This window comes from Anarrhichthys ocellatus, unplaced genomic scaffold (genome assembly GCF_004355925.1).
Source record: "Anarrhichthys ocellatus isolate YVR2014 unplaced genomic scaffold, GSC_Weel_1.0 scaffold53, whole genome shotgun sequence".
Taxonomy (NCBI): Eukaryota; Metazoa; Chordata; class Actinopteri; order Perciformes; family Anarhichadidae; genus Anarrhichthys; species Anarrhichthys ocellatus.
In genome coordinates this window covers 108,306-121,092 of record NW_022280083.1, presented here as the reverse complement: position 1 = coordinate 121,092, position 12,787 = coordinate 108,306, and the positions used below count along the sequence as shown (strand labels likewise).

Below are 12,787 nucleotides of genomic sequence, written 5' to 3'. Positions count from 1 at the left end.
TCACACTAAATGCCACCCTCTCCAAAAAAAGCCCCCAGCCGATCCGTGCATATGTCCCCCCCCCCCCCCCCCCCCCCCGTCGTTGCTCATTCTCTGTGAGACTTTCGAGGTGGGAGGCCGGATGTTTGTCGGGGGTGTTGTGGTGAGACCCCACATGTGGAATAATCCGCTGAGACCTTTTTTTGGAGAGGGTGGCATTTAGTGTGAGCATGCCAGCGAGGGAGAGATTCTGTCTGAGCCTGTAGTTGTGAATAGTTCTTGATAGTCAGTGTGACTCTGCAGATTAATCCTCTGGGTTTTAGTTGACTTCTAAAAGTAGTAGGTGGACCGATATCCTTTCTTTGTTCACAGTGTTTTGCTTTCTGTCAAGTGTCTCAGATTATGTCTAATTCAGGTAAAACAAGGTGAAGTTTAAGTCACAATATCCAGGTGCTTCCAGGTAGAACCACTCTCCATTTTAAAGAGGCCTAACCCTGATTTCTGGATAGATGCTCCCTTAGGATAGAAGAACTATTTTCATTAGATTCCATGCTGATGCATATTTTATTCCAGTAATTACAGATAGACGGCAGACTTCTCATTAAATTATTCATTTTGAGTTTCTCTGAAGAGTCTTGGACCAGCCAGTGTGTAGAATTGGTTTGTGTGTGCTGCTCATATTTGTCCTGTAAACACAATTATACCCCCACATTCCAGGAGTGCCTTTTTTGGAAACAGAGGAAGGGGTGAAACAGACCAAGGTGGAGCAGTGGAGATGCAGAGAGTGTTTAAATTACATTTTTTTAACAGTTTATTTATTAGTAAAGTGATTTTCTTTTCATTTGCCACGACACACAAACGGTTTGCTGTTGCTGAGGTGAATGACTGTAGCAGTAACTCCTCACTGTGTACGTGTTTGTTTGCATTGTGTACGTCTGATGTCATGAGAACTAAAACCCTCAGATACAGATAATTCAATGTCCTTGTTCCACTCCTTTTATAGTGCGTGTGTGTGTGTGTGTGTGTGTGTGTTTGCGTGTCCTGGTAGTAATCTTCCCTTTCAGCAGTTTGTTTACGACCAGCGTGATTCATGCGTCTATAAAGATGCTCTGTTACTCTCGCAGGACGAAGTCCATCTCCTCGGCCACAGTTTGATCGCTGTTCTGCTTTCAGCTTACAGCAGGAGAACGGGCATTAAAATGTTTTCTGTGTTCATTACAAAAGAAAATGCTGATTCTGGTTCGTTCTTATGGTGACAACCCACATCCGTGACGTTAGTTTGTCCTCCAGAGCCTCGGGGAGTGAGGCTTTTTTTTTTTAGCCAGCTAGCTTGCTAATTCCACCATGCTGTAATGCTACACTGGTTACAGAGGATGAGCCGAACAGAGTTGTCATCTGACGATAGTTTTGTGACAACAGTGTGAGCATGAAGCATTACGTTGTTAAAGTTTACTCATTTACTCTGGCTCTCTACTCTCTCTACTCCACTGCTCGTTTTAGTCGTGACTGCAAAACCTCAGTGAAACCAGGACTTGCTGTAAGTCGGTTAAGTTAATACAGAAGTTAGCCCGCTGCTACGGTCACAATGGCAACACGTATTAAATGGCCGTCATTCAGACCATCCAGCTACTTTGATTTGTTTCTATGCAGGGGTCTTATAAGCTTTCACAATTCCACTGTTTTGTGGCAATTTTCTTTTATTTGTATGTTTCTGTAAGTTTCCTGGTTGACAGTCATTCACCATTTCATTTTGTGTTGATTTTGGCGGTCCCTGTGGACAAAAGCGGTAGTGCTTCCGAGCACCAGAGTCCCTATAGAAAACTTCTCATTTCACTGCAGCAGGGTCTGACAGTCTGCTCCTCTCGGTCCTGGTTCTGGTTCTCCCGTGCCTCCCTTCCCTCCAGCGGGCCCAGTAATACGGCCTGGTGTCGGTGTCGGCTTCCAGCAGGCAAAGCTCTGCTCCTGGAGGAGGAGACGCTGCTGCCAGGCGCTGAGCTCTGCTCTCCCCCGCCAGATAAAAGAAAACCCCCAAAAGTTTCTACAGTTACGACAAGATGAAACTGAGAAAGAAGCTGGAGGTAAACAGTTGATCGATTATCAACGTGATCACTGATTATTAATGTTCGGCTTGTGGTCGATGTTTGAAACTCTGTTGTTGCATTCCAGGATAATTATGTCACAACATATTTGTGAGCAACTCTTCCTGTTGTGGACAAGAGCTGGAAAAATGTCAGTCCTTTTGAGAATAAGAAATATTCCTGGACCTAAAAGGAGTGTGTGTGTGTGTGTGTGTCTGTGTAAAACCTCACAATATCAACAATTGTGGTGCTTTAGATTACTGTACGTTGACACTGACTCACACTGTTACATCTAACTTAAGAAATAAGTGTGCGTGTGTGTGTGACTCAGCATACATGACCTCGTTGTACAAATTGTTCAGTTTGACACCAACCATTAACTGAAGTTAGCGGTACATTTTGTGACCAACACATGGTCACCAACCACTAAACACTGAGGCCTCTGGCTCTCACACACACAACCACACTGTCTAGAGGTGTGTGTGGTTTCAGGCGGGCCACCTACTGGTTTGTTATAAGTTATTAACAGACCTGTTAATATCTCCTCAGACCTCTGCAGGAACCTGTCGCACACGCACACGCGCAGTATGGCTTCATATCTCCTAGTTCTGCCTCTGAACTGTATTTTTCAGTCACTTTTAACACACAGGGCGGCCCGGTTCCAATACTCGGTGTCTGTTAGAAGCCCAGTTTCTTTCCTGGTCAGTGCTTCCTTGTGTAGAAACATGTCGTGTGCCTTTCAATATTTTTACAAACTTCACTCTTATTAACTGTCTTCAACGCCCGACTTCAAAACTGTGACTTACTGTACTTTCAAGATCCTGTTTTAATACATACAGATATTTCCCACTGTTCATGGGGCATAATGTTATCCTGACAATGGCAAATACTGTAGAAAATAAGACTACATTTGTTATAAACTTGACTTTTACGTAGTGTAGGTCCTATTTCAGTATTTTCAACCGTCATTCCTCCTCCGACATTTCACTTTTCTGACATCCAGGCCTCATTTCAACACTTAGAACCCTCCTGTAATACGTTCACTGGTTCCCATCAGGCCTCAACATGACTTCATGACATCGGTGAAATAGAAAAACTCCTCCGTCGAGTATGACGTTGGATAAGAGTGTTTGACATGAGAGACCTCAGCACCCTGATGTGTGTCGGTTTGACTGTTTGAGACTTCAGATCACGCTCACGTTGTTTTACGAGTCATAACGCTACTTGAACTTTGGCCAAGACCCACCAGGTCTCACATGCACATGTTTCAGCAAAAACACACAACCAGAGTCTCACACTCCTGTTGAACTTTAAGCTGAATTTGATTCTTGGGTTTAGGTCAATAAAGGTTGCTTCCTCGTGTCAATCTGTTGTCTGTAGTATTCGGTGAAAGGCGTGAAGATCATTGTATGACACTAAAGTCCTTTCTGTGTCTTCTTGTCCTGCTCCACTTCATCAAATGTAAAATATTCGAGATACCTTGTGCTTCATTCTATAAACATGTCAGCCAAAAGTCACACTGACATATTTAGTGATCTTTACTAGAATTTGGAATAAAGTTCTATGGATTTGAAGAAAATTACGTTTGTTGACGTGACCGTCCTACTGGAGGTTTCAAGCTGAAAAACTTGATTTAAAATCCAGTATTTACAACAAAATATTCATTACTGAATAAGCAACAATCAAAGGTAATGTTAAGGAGAAAACAAACATCCTTTATTAACATCTGCCTCGTCATGACCGTGTGTGGGAGCAAAATGAGTCTCACAACTGTCGTGTTTTTTTTATAATATTGCTCAACTCTGATTCGTGTTGGACCCCATCGCTGACTTTTAAGGAATCAAAATCAAGAATCTGTTCATAATGAACACAAATGAAGTGCTTCTGCAGCTCGTTACCTCCTCGAGGCTGCAGCTTTAATTCAAGAAGTAGGTTTTAATTGTTCGATGTTGTCGACTGAGACTTCAAAAGGCCGTGAATTCAAATTCTGACACAAAGATGCTAAAAGCCTGTGACCAGGGTTGCTTCTCTGGCCCTTGTTTTTTTTGGTTGGTGCAGTATATTTTTCCAAGTGCTGGCTAGCTGCTCTGTCAGTTTGTCTGGGAAAACGGGTTCTACACCTCTAACTGCTGTCCTCCGCCTCCCCCCTGTTTCTATTCTCTCTCTCTCTCCTCCCTCCCCCGTGCCTCCCTTGTAAATTCAACACCAGCAGTCGTCGACCTTCTGGCTGCTCGTGAGGCGTGCACGAGTGTAGCTTTTTTTGATTGTGTGCACGCGTTGCAGGTTAAATATTTGACCCACAGCCGACGCTCTCATACACACACACAGGGTCGACCATATGTTGAGAGGTGATTAGCATCTTTCCAAATCTGCAGAAAGCTGGCGACGAGGAGGTGTAACTTTTGCATTAAGTGTTGAGAGAAGAAGTCACTCTATGAACCGTACACACTTGGAGTAGTCGCAGACATTCCTGCAGACACTGCTGCTTGTTGATTTAATTCATTACTTTATTTAGTTCCCGTCTGCCTTTCCATTAAAGCAGAAAAGCCAGAAGAGGTTTGCTGTGAATGCCTTCTCCTGTTTCAGCTGCAGGTTGTCCTTGAGCAAGGCATTTGACCTGTGGTTACTCAGCGGCCTGTGGCTGCTGTGAGCAGGTGTTAATGTGTGTAACTGGATGAATTTGGACCGCTGCGTTGCAGCAAAGACATTCATGCTCAGGGAGTTTACCTTTTTACAAATAGAGATAGGAAATGAGTATCTCTGCACACGTTGACGGTAGGATTGTGGATAAAGAGCCAGAGTGTGTAGACTAAGAACAAGCCCTGAAGGTTTGACAATGCACATTTTTTTTAACCTGGACACGCATGACTGGACACCACACACACACACACACACACACACACACACACACACACACACACACACCAACCTCCAAAACATCTGAAGCCTCTCACGCGCGTCTCATTTTAGGGGCAGTGCTACATGATTATCAGTCATTTATTCGGCAGCGACATCAAACATTTATTGGTTCCAGCTTCACCATGAATTTGATTATTTGTCACGTTGAGCAGGATGAAGCGGTGAAACGGTCGACTTGTGCTTTTTAAACCTGCAGTCGTCGGCGCGGCTGTAGATCGGAGTGACGTTCTGATCGCTGTCGGCGTCGGCTGTGAAGCGCTCGCTGGAGATGTTGTGAGCTTAATTCAGCACAGCGTCTGTGATGGGAGCAGCCTACTTTGTAACTTCAGTGACAGATACACCCCCCCGCCTCCCCCCTTCTCTCCCCCGCCTCCCCTGTAATATCCAAGCCTGGTTTCTAAACTGGCACGCACCCTAAAATAGCACGAGGGGATGCTTGTATCAGATCGTTTATGTTTGGAAATCTCTCGGCCCTACCGGTTCATTCCACGAGGTCTTAAACAGAAACGTACACAGAACTTAAAGGTGCCTCGTGTGAACAAATACAACCTTGTGTGCCTCATAAATTCTTCATTTCTACCTTTTAACTTCACTGGAAACCCTTTAAATGTAGACATCATCACGCATGTGTTCTGTGTCTGCTTGTTGTTGTTTTCTTTGACGATATATGAATGAAAAATTGACCTAAATTGTGATTTTATGGCTGCACTGGACACATTCTGCATTATTTTAACGTCACGTCCCTGCAGTCCATCCTGACATATTTGCATATATTTAGAAACCTTAAAATCCTGAATTTAAAAGTACAAGGATCAAGCTTTGTAAAAAGATCTTCAGCTGACTTTCCTAAAACAGGGAGCTCCGTGCACCGTCTTGTTTGTCCTTTTCTCTTCCGGTCTCTCTTTTATTTCACCACCTGTTCTGCTGTCATCAGCCCAGTCCCTGTGTGTTAGTGTAGGGGGGGGATGGAGAGACGGAGGGAAGGAGGGACGACCGCGTGGATTAACTGTGCCGTGTTGTTGCTGCAGTTCACACATTCCAGCAGGCCGATTCAGGCCGACTCGCTGTACTAACACAGAGGCCTCCTTCACCCCCTTCCTGTCCTCTCACCTCCCTCTCTGACTCTCTAACTTCTCCATCCCTCTGCTCTTTGATTTGACAAAGAACCTCTGGTAGCTCCGCCTCCTCTCCTCATCTGCATCACGTCATCCCTCCGTCACATCTCTTCTTTTTTTAAATGTGGGACTCCCGAGTATCTGATACTGTCTCATCGAGGCCAAAGTCAACATGCTTCCTCCCACAAACGACGGCGAGCCTCTCCAGCACACAATCACTAATAAATACTGTAAGCCTCCCTGTTTTGACCTGTGAGTGTACCGCCCTCTAGAGGCCAAACTGTGTCGTGTCATACCAGCTGAAAATCATCAGGGTCACAAGGCAATATCAAGTCTCAAATGTCGGGATTTGATGCTCAGGAACAGAATATTTTGGGGTTTTGAGCTGTTGGTCTGAAGAAATAAGACATTTGAACATGTCTCCTTGGAGTCTAAGAAAGAACATCAGGCGTTTTTCATATATTCTGATTGATGAAAATCATTTGTTGCAGCTCTGCTTCTGTTGTGATTGGTGTGAGGATATGTTGTGATTACGTAACACTTTCTGGACCCTTAAGGAGCTGATCAAATAATGGAATTTTTTGGTGTCACATGAAGTTTCAGTGGCCTTTTGTATTCAGAGAGAGGTTCAGAAGAAACGCTGACATTTTCATTTTGGTGTCCGTCGTTGTGTTTGTTCTCAGGGACGAGTGGAGGTCGAGGCCGGCAACGAGAACATGAAGTTTGAGACCGGACCGTTCTCCTTCTATGGTGTCATGGCCATCAGCGTTCCCACACTGGGTGAGTCCTAAACCCTCCTCTCCTCTCCTATCTCTCCTCGTCTCTCTTCTCTTCTCCTCTTTTCTTTTCTCCCTTCCTCTCCTCTCCTCTCCTCATCCCTCCTCTCTTCTCTTCTCTGTGGATTTGCACTATTAATTAACCTACAAAGGTTAAATGAGTATTTTCAGTGTAATGTCTGTGGTTTAAATACCTCTACTGCCACCTAGTGGATTAATGTTAGAGTACAATGCTGCTGTCCTGAATGTTCACTTCGTTAAATTACAAAGACTTAAACATTTGTAGGAACCAGATTTATTTCTTATTTTAGGAATATTTGTAATCTTGTTTATTCTGGGGAATGAATAATGGATAATAAAAGAACATATTATAGTATATCCCTGCAAAACATTATGTTCTTCATCTACTGTTATGAAATGTGGATATTAATGTTATTTCACCCCGTCCACAGTTGATTACATTATTCCTTCCACCAGCGGCTGCAGCATCGCGTCCTTCTTGCTTTCTCACCACATAGCATCTTAGGATATTTAGTAAGTGCGGTTGAGTTTCATCTATTAAAAACTAGAAAGAAAAACAATATACAGCTCCAAAAGATATCATCTGTCTGCAGGACAGTTTATTAAAGCGTTGCTGCTGTCACTCGTCAATGTGTCATGCAGACGGAGCAGCCGCAGATCAAACATTAACCTCAGTCGAGCGACCTCGCCGTCACCTCACATCACACGAAACAGTTTGTGTGGAGACTCCAGTGCTCCTCACAGACGAGTCTAACTAGTTCATTTTGTTCATTCATTTTATTTTATTGATTTATTTGACAGACGGTGCTCATTGATCAGCAGTCGGCCTCAGAGGCTGATTTAACAAAAGAGCCGTAGTTGTTTTTTAACTTTATCTTTATTTCGGACATCTTTCTTTGACACCATGTGATCAGCTTTCACCTAAACATGGAGCATCTGATCCACGAAGCTTAAAACACGCATAAGGGTTTATCTGTGATTACATCAGATTTAACTACAGACACAGACGCACACTTCACTCAACTAACTCAATATTCATAGAATTTAAAAAGTCGCATCAGGAGAGACTCTTACTGTATGATGTCAAAACCAGAGCTTTTCTACTTTAATTTAGGAAGAGAAGAAGAGTTCACTGAATGCTCATTCATGAGCATTCAAGTGCTTGAAATGGATTTTTCTTATTTATTTATTATATTTGATGACGTCTGAACTCATTCCCTCCTCTCATCTCTTTCTGTCTCTTTCACACACTTTCTTAAAATACAAGAAGTCAGTCTAATCTGTTTTTCCTCCGGTTTGTGTTTGTCAGCTTGTCTGTCTGCTTCTCTTTGAACAGTTGATTATATCCTGAGTATTGTGTCCTCATGACGCCCCGACAGACACACCAGCGTATGAAATATTTTGTCCATCTCGTGTCTTTCCTTTCTTTCTATTCTCATTTTCATCTCAACCCTCGACAGCTCGCTCTTTCAGGTGCTTCAGGTGAAGAGAGAGATCTGTGAAGCGTCATTTTATTATTTTCCAACCTTCCTTCCTTCCTTCCTTCCTTCCTTCCTTCCTTCCTTCCTCCCTCCCTTCCTTCCTTCCTTCTCACCAGCGTCCGCCTCATTCACCCATTTCATCAAACTCCTGATCGATCAAACCGTCCGATGGCCAGTGACCGGTGTAATCTGTGATCTTCCTGTTGGAGATTTTCTCCATGCATGTTTTCTGCACGTGAAGCAGATCTGTCCCTCTGTCTCCCACTGTCTCACTCAGTCTCCCCCCTTCATCCCCCCTCCCTCCTCCCTCTGTGCCATCGATCACCCCCTCCCTCCCTCCCTCCTTCCTTCTCTCCTCTCAGTGGCTGCACCTCGTCCTCGCCACCTCCCCTTTAAGAGGTTTTCTCTGTTTTCTCGGTTGCCAGGTAAACTCCGGCATGTCTGGGTCCTTTTAACACCAAGGACGGGCGGTGGGGGGGTAGAGTGGGTGGGCATGCCTGGCTCTTGATTCACCAGGCGTGGCTTCGAAATTTGTGTTGTCTTAGAAATGGGTCAACGGGGTGAATAAAGGCCGGATCACAGAGGGCGGAGGATCGCTCATGCGCTGCTCTTTATGGGTTGAATCAGTTACGTTTTGTTCTTCTTCATTCTCCCCGATCAGTGATAAAAGACCTGCTATGACGTCACCGGCTGTAGATGCAGCATGTTCAAAGGTAGATGCCGTGTAACAGCAGTCTTCTGCCCACTGTGATTCACTGTGCGTTCACCCTTCACACACAGCAAAGAGGTCCAAGACGACAGACGCTTTTAGTCAAATAAGCTCTTTGTTCAACCAAGTTTTATTTGCATGCATTATACAGAGCAGGTGAGCAGTGAGGAGTCCATTTATTTTTAGCAAACAGGTGTAGGTCAGCGTTCATGTTTCCGCTTGTCAGGAAGAGGTTTGTCTGCTCGGACTCAAGCAGAAAGTAGAGGGATGAGTTTTGGTTTCTACCTTTGGAAAAATCTATTTAATTTTATTAGTTAACTTTGTCCAGCAGCAGAGAGAACTCACAAAGTTTATTTTTGATCTGTAAAATATCACACTCGTGTACAAATTTGAGCTGCAAAGGTTCTAAAGGTGACACAAGAGTTTCAGTGACAAAGTCGATCAAAGAGCTCATCTGACAAATCGTCGGCACAGTTCGGGGACAGAAAATGATCACAACTCTGAGGCCCCGTCACGTGAGGGCTAATCGTAGCTGTGAAAGCTACTTTGAGTGTTACGTCAGGTTTTTAAGTTGTAGATCTGAATGAAGGAAAAGTTGCCGACTGTGATCTCAAGACTGACATATAATAAATAGTCGTGACGAAGTCGTAGAAGTGAAATCTAACCACTAACTAGAACATTAGCCGTAGACATCCACGGTTAACGAGCTAGCGTAATTCATTGAAAGCTAACCCAGTTGACGTGTCCAGGTAAAACCGTTTCCTATGACTCACTGAGGCCCCCTGCTGGAAGACTCGCATCCACCGGTAATAACACACAGCAGCGGGTAACGAGCATGCGTGTGTGTGTGTGTGTGTGTGTGTGTGTGTGTCAAGCATGTCAAAATAAAAAGCTAAACTGTGTGGATGACACACGATGAAGGTTAGTCACCGTGGTTTCAGTGCGTCGGAGCAGAGGTGGAAAATAACCAGCTAACTAAAGGAAGTCTTTTCAGTAATTAGGTGTTAACCGTTAATAACTTTAATAACTATGACTAAGAGTGGTGCAGTGAACGACTTCTGGAAGTGGAGACACCTGTTCCGATTTGACTGACATTTAAACTGTAATTAAGTTCAGTATTTTCTCTTTAAACGTATCCACAAACAATTAGAATTAATTTTCATATTTGGCTCTTATTGTTACGTTTTCAGTTGCTCGTCCATTGAATGAACCAGCAGCTGTTTGGATGAGTGGTTATTAGTTCGAGGCATGTTGATGCTGAAGTGTGCTGCTGCTGGCTTCTTAAACGAGAGCATATTCTGCTTGTTTTATATCGTTGAAAGTTGAGTCTCTCTGCGTTTTGGACTGTTGGTCTGACACCATGAGGGATTTGAATATGTCACCACGTTGGGCATTTCTTTGAGTTATTGTCAGCAGCATATGTTTGACATTTTACAAACCAAACGGAAATAATTGGAGGATTAATTGATAATGAAAAAGAAAGTCGCTCCGCAGCGCCTTGTTTACTACTGGGTTTGACCAACAGGACAAAAGTCTTTTATACTGTGTGTATATATATATATATATATATATATATATAAAATAAAAACAATAACAACAGTTCATTGTACTAGCTGTCAGATTCAGGTTTACTCTCATCTCTGTACACTTACTTATATGGTTTATAACACACGATAATGTAGCTGTAAGGAGATACAATGACACGTTAAAGTGAACTCTTTAACGGTAACGTCTCCCATTAAGACTTGTTTTGTGTTTATTTCATATAAGAAGGGACGATGCACATTAATTAACATGAGCCATCACACATGTTGAAGTTATTAAAGAAAACATACAAGAGCACACAAGCACAGACAAATAAGCACAAGGCCAGCCTCCACTTTATAGAGTTATATTTCTTTATAAATACATTAATAAACAGTTAAACTGCCGACATGAACATTTAACGGTTTATAACTATATTAGCTGTAAGCAGATATAAGTGTTACCTTTTCATTCATTTACATGAGTGGGGATTTGTTTGGTCTCTGTAAATAGTATTAGTATTATAATGGTTATAAAGAGTACAGGCTCGACCCGATGCTTATGAAACTACACATTTAAAGTCTTCAGGCTCACATGTTTGCGCTGCCCGACACTCAGCGGAAACATAAATGTGAGTAGATAACGTTTGCTTCCTGTAAAGACGTCCTCAAGTCACTGCTTGTTGGAAAGTTTTGTGTGCGTCACATGGCTTTAGTGTGAATGAGGCACCAGTTTGCTGATAGTGAAACATACACAAAGGTACGTACAGCACAGCCTGTCATGAGTTTGTTGTTTTAAGCCCGTTCCGCCTCTTTTGCTCTCACAGAATTCACTCCCTCAGATGTTATTTTGTTTTCATTCAACCTCGTGTGTCACTGATTAGTCATTCACATCATTCATATTAACCTGCATTTGAACTTCCACTGCATCCTGTTCTCTGGAGGTCCTCCATTGATCTGCTTCATAGAGCCTTTAACATCACGAATGGCTTTGAAGCGGTAGAATAAAGCTCACGCCGCAGCTTTCTGTAGTGATCGACCATATTCTTTATGTATTTATGCGGGACGACCTCATAGATCCTCTATCCCACAATTCTGTCCTCTGAAGCTGTTGATAACCTTTTATTTTTCTGCGGGTGTGTGTGTGTGTGTGTGTGTGTGCGCACAGAGTTTCGTACGCCGTCCCACCACGGCGAGTTGAACCGCACAGCGTCTCTGAGTGGCGCCGACCGGACAGACTCGCTCTCCGTCAGCGGCAGCAACAGCCAGCTCAACAGCAGCATCCCGGCGCAGCAGTACACGCCCGACTTCTACGTCCGAGCGCTCACTGACCTGCAGTTCGCCAAGGTTGGTTAGAAGTTTGAATCTTCTAGAATAGAAAGTTGTTCTGTTCTCTCACCGTCTTGTCTCGGCGTTGCTTTCCTCCTGCAACTGTCATGGTAAAGTCGGTACTTTACCAGGAACACTTCCTCTACCAGCATGTATAGTGTTCATCTCAACATGTGGTTTACCTTCTTAGTCTTTTAAATGCTGGTAACAAGTTATAAATCATCAAATCAGTGCGTACTGGCACAACAAGTTTATAGTATAGTATTTTTTAATGTTTCCTTCAGATCACGCGGTCCCAGTACCAGAACGGCCTGATGGCGTCCCGTCTGGACAGCACGCCCCAGTCCCCAGAGAGCGGCCACAACGTGCTCTGCCTGGATCAAACCACTCCGCCCGCCACCGCCAACACCACCATCACGGACCTGGGAGCCGACTCCACCCCGACGGAGAACGGGCCGGACGAGACGACGCTCCTCCTCCTCAACGAGCAGAACTTACCGCACACAGCCAACCACCACAGCCAGCTGGAAAACAGCATCTGACCGCCACCACCACCACCACCACCACCACCATACTCCACCGTTTGCACGCATGCACTACTACGCTCGAATGTATGCTGAGGAGGGGAGCGGTGTTTATGTGTGTGTGTGAGTAGGAATGCAGACACACTGACGTAAAGAGACAAGCCATGTGCATGCATATTGTGTAAATATGCAAAGGATTAAACACACATTTTATTGTGGGAACGTTTCCATCGTAAATACTCGCCACAAAAACCCAACACTCATCTATGGTAGTCCATCGGCAGAAGTGTGTGTGTGTGTGTGTGTGTGTGTGTGTGTGTGTGTGTGTGTGTG

At 44.0% G+C, this 12,787-nt stretch overlaps 1 protein-coding gene across 2 annotated transcripts in view; it reads left to right on the top strand.

The window, feature by feature from the left end:
• Window positions 1-12,781, top strand: part of LOC116396110 (metal transporter CNNM4) — a 32,646-nt gene extending 19,865 nt beyond the window's left edge. Inside the window, exons 5-8 of one of the 2 annotated variants that reach the window (XM_031870521.1) lie at window positions 6,775-6,871; window positions 8,732-8,794; window positions 11,770-11,948; window positions 12,215-12,781. In XM_031870521.1, the coding sequence (XP_031726381.1) occupies window positions 6,775-6,871; window positions 8,732-8,794; window positions 11,770-11,948; window positions 12,215-12,472 (597 nt within the window). In that variant the 3' untranslated portion in view covers window positions 12,473-12,781. The remainder of the gene's footprint in view (window positions 1-6,774; window positions 6,872-8,731; window positions 8,795-11,769; window positions 11,949-12,214) is intronic. The other variant, XM_031870522.1, reaches the window with a different exon arrangement.
• The last annotated feature ends 6 nt before the right edge of the window (window positions 12,782-12,787 follow it).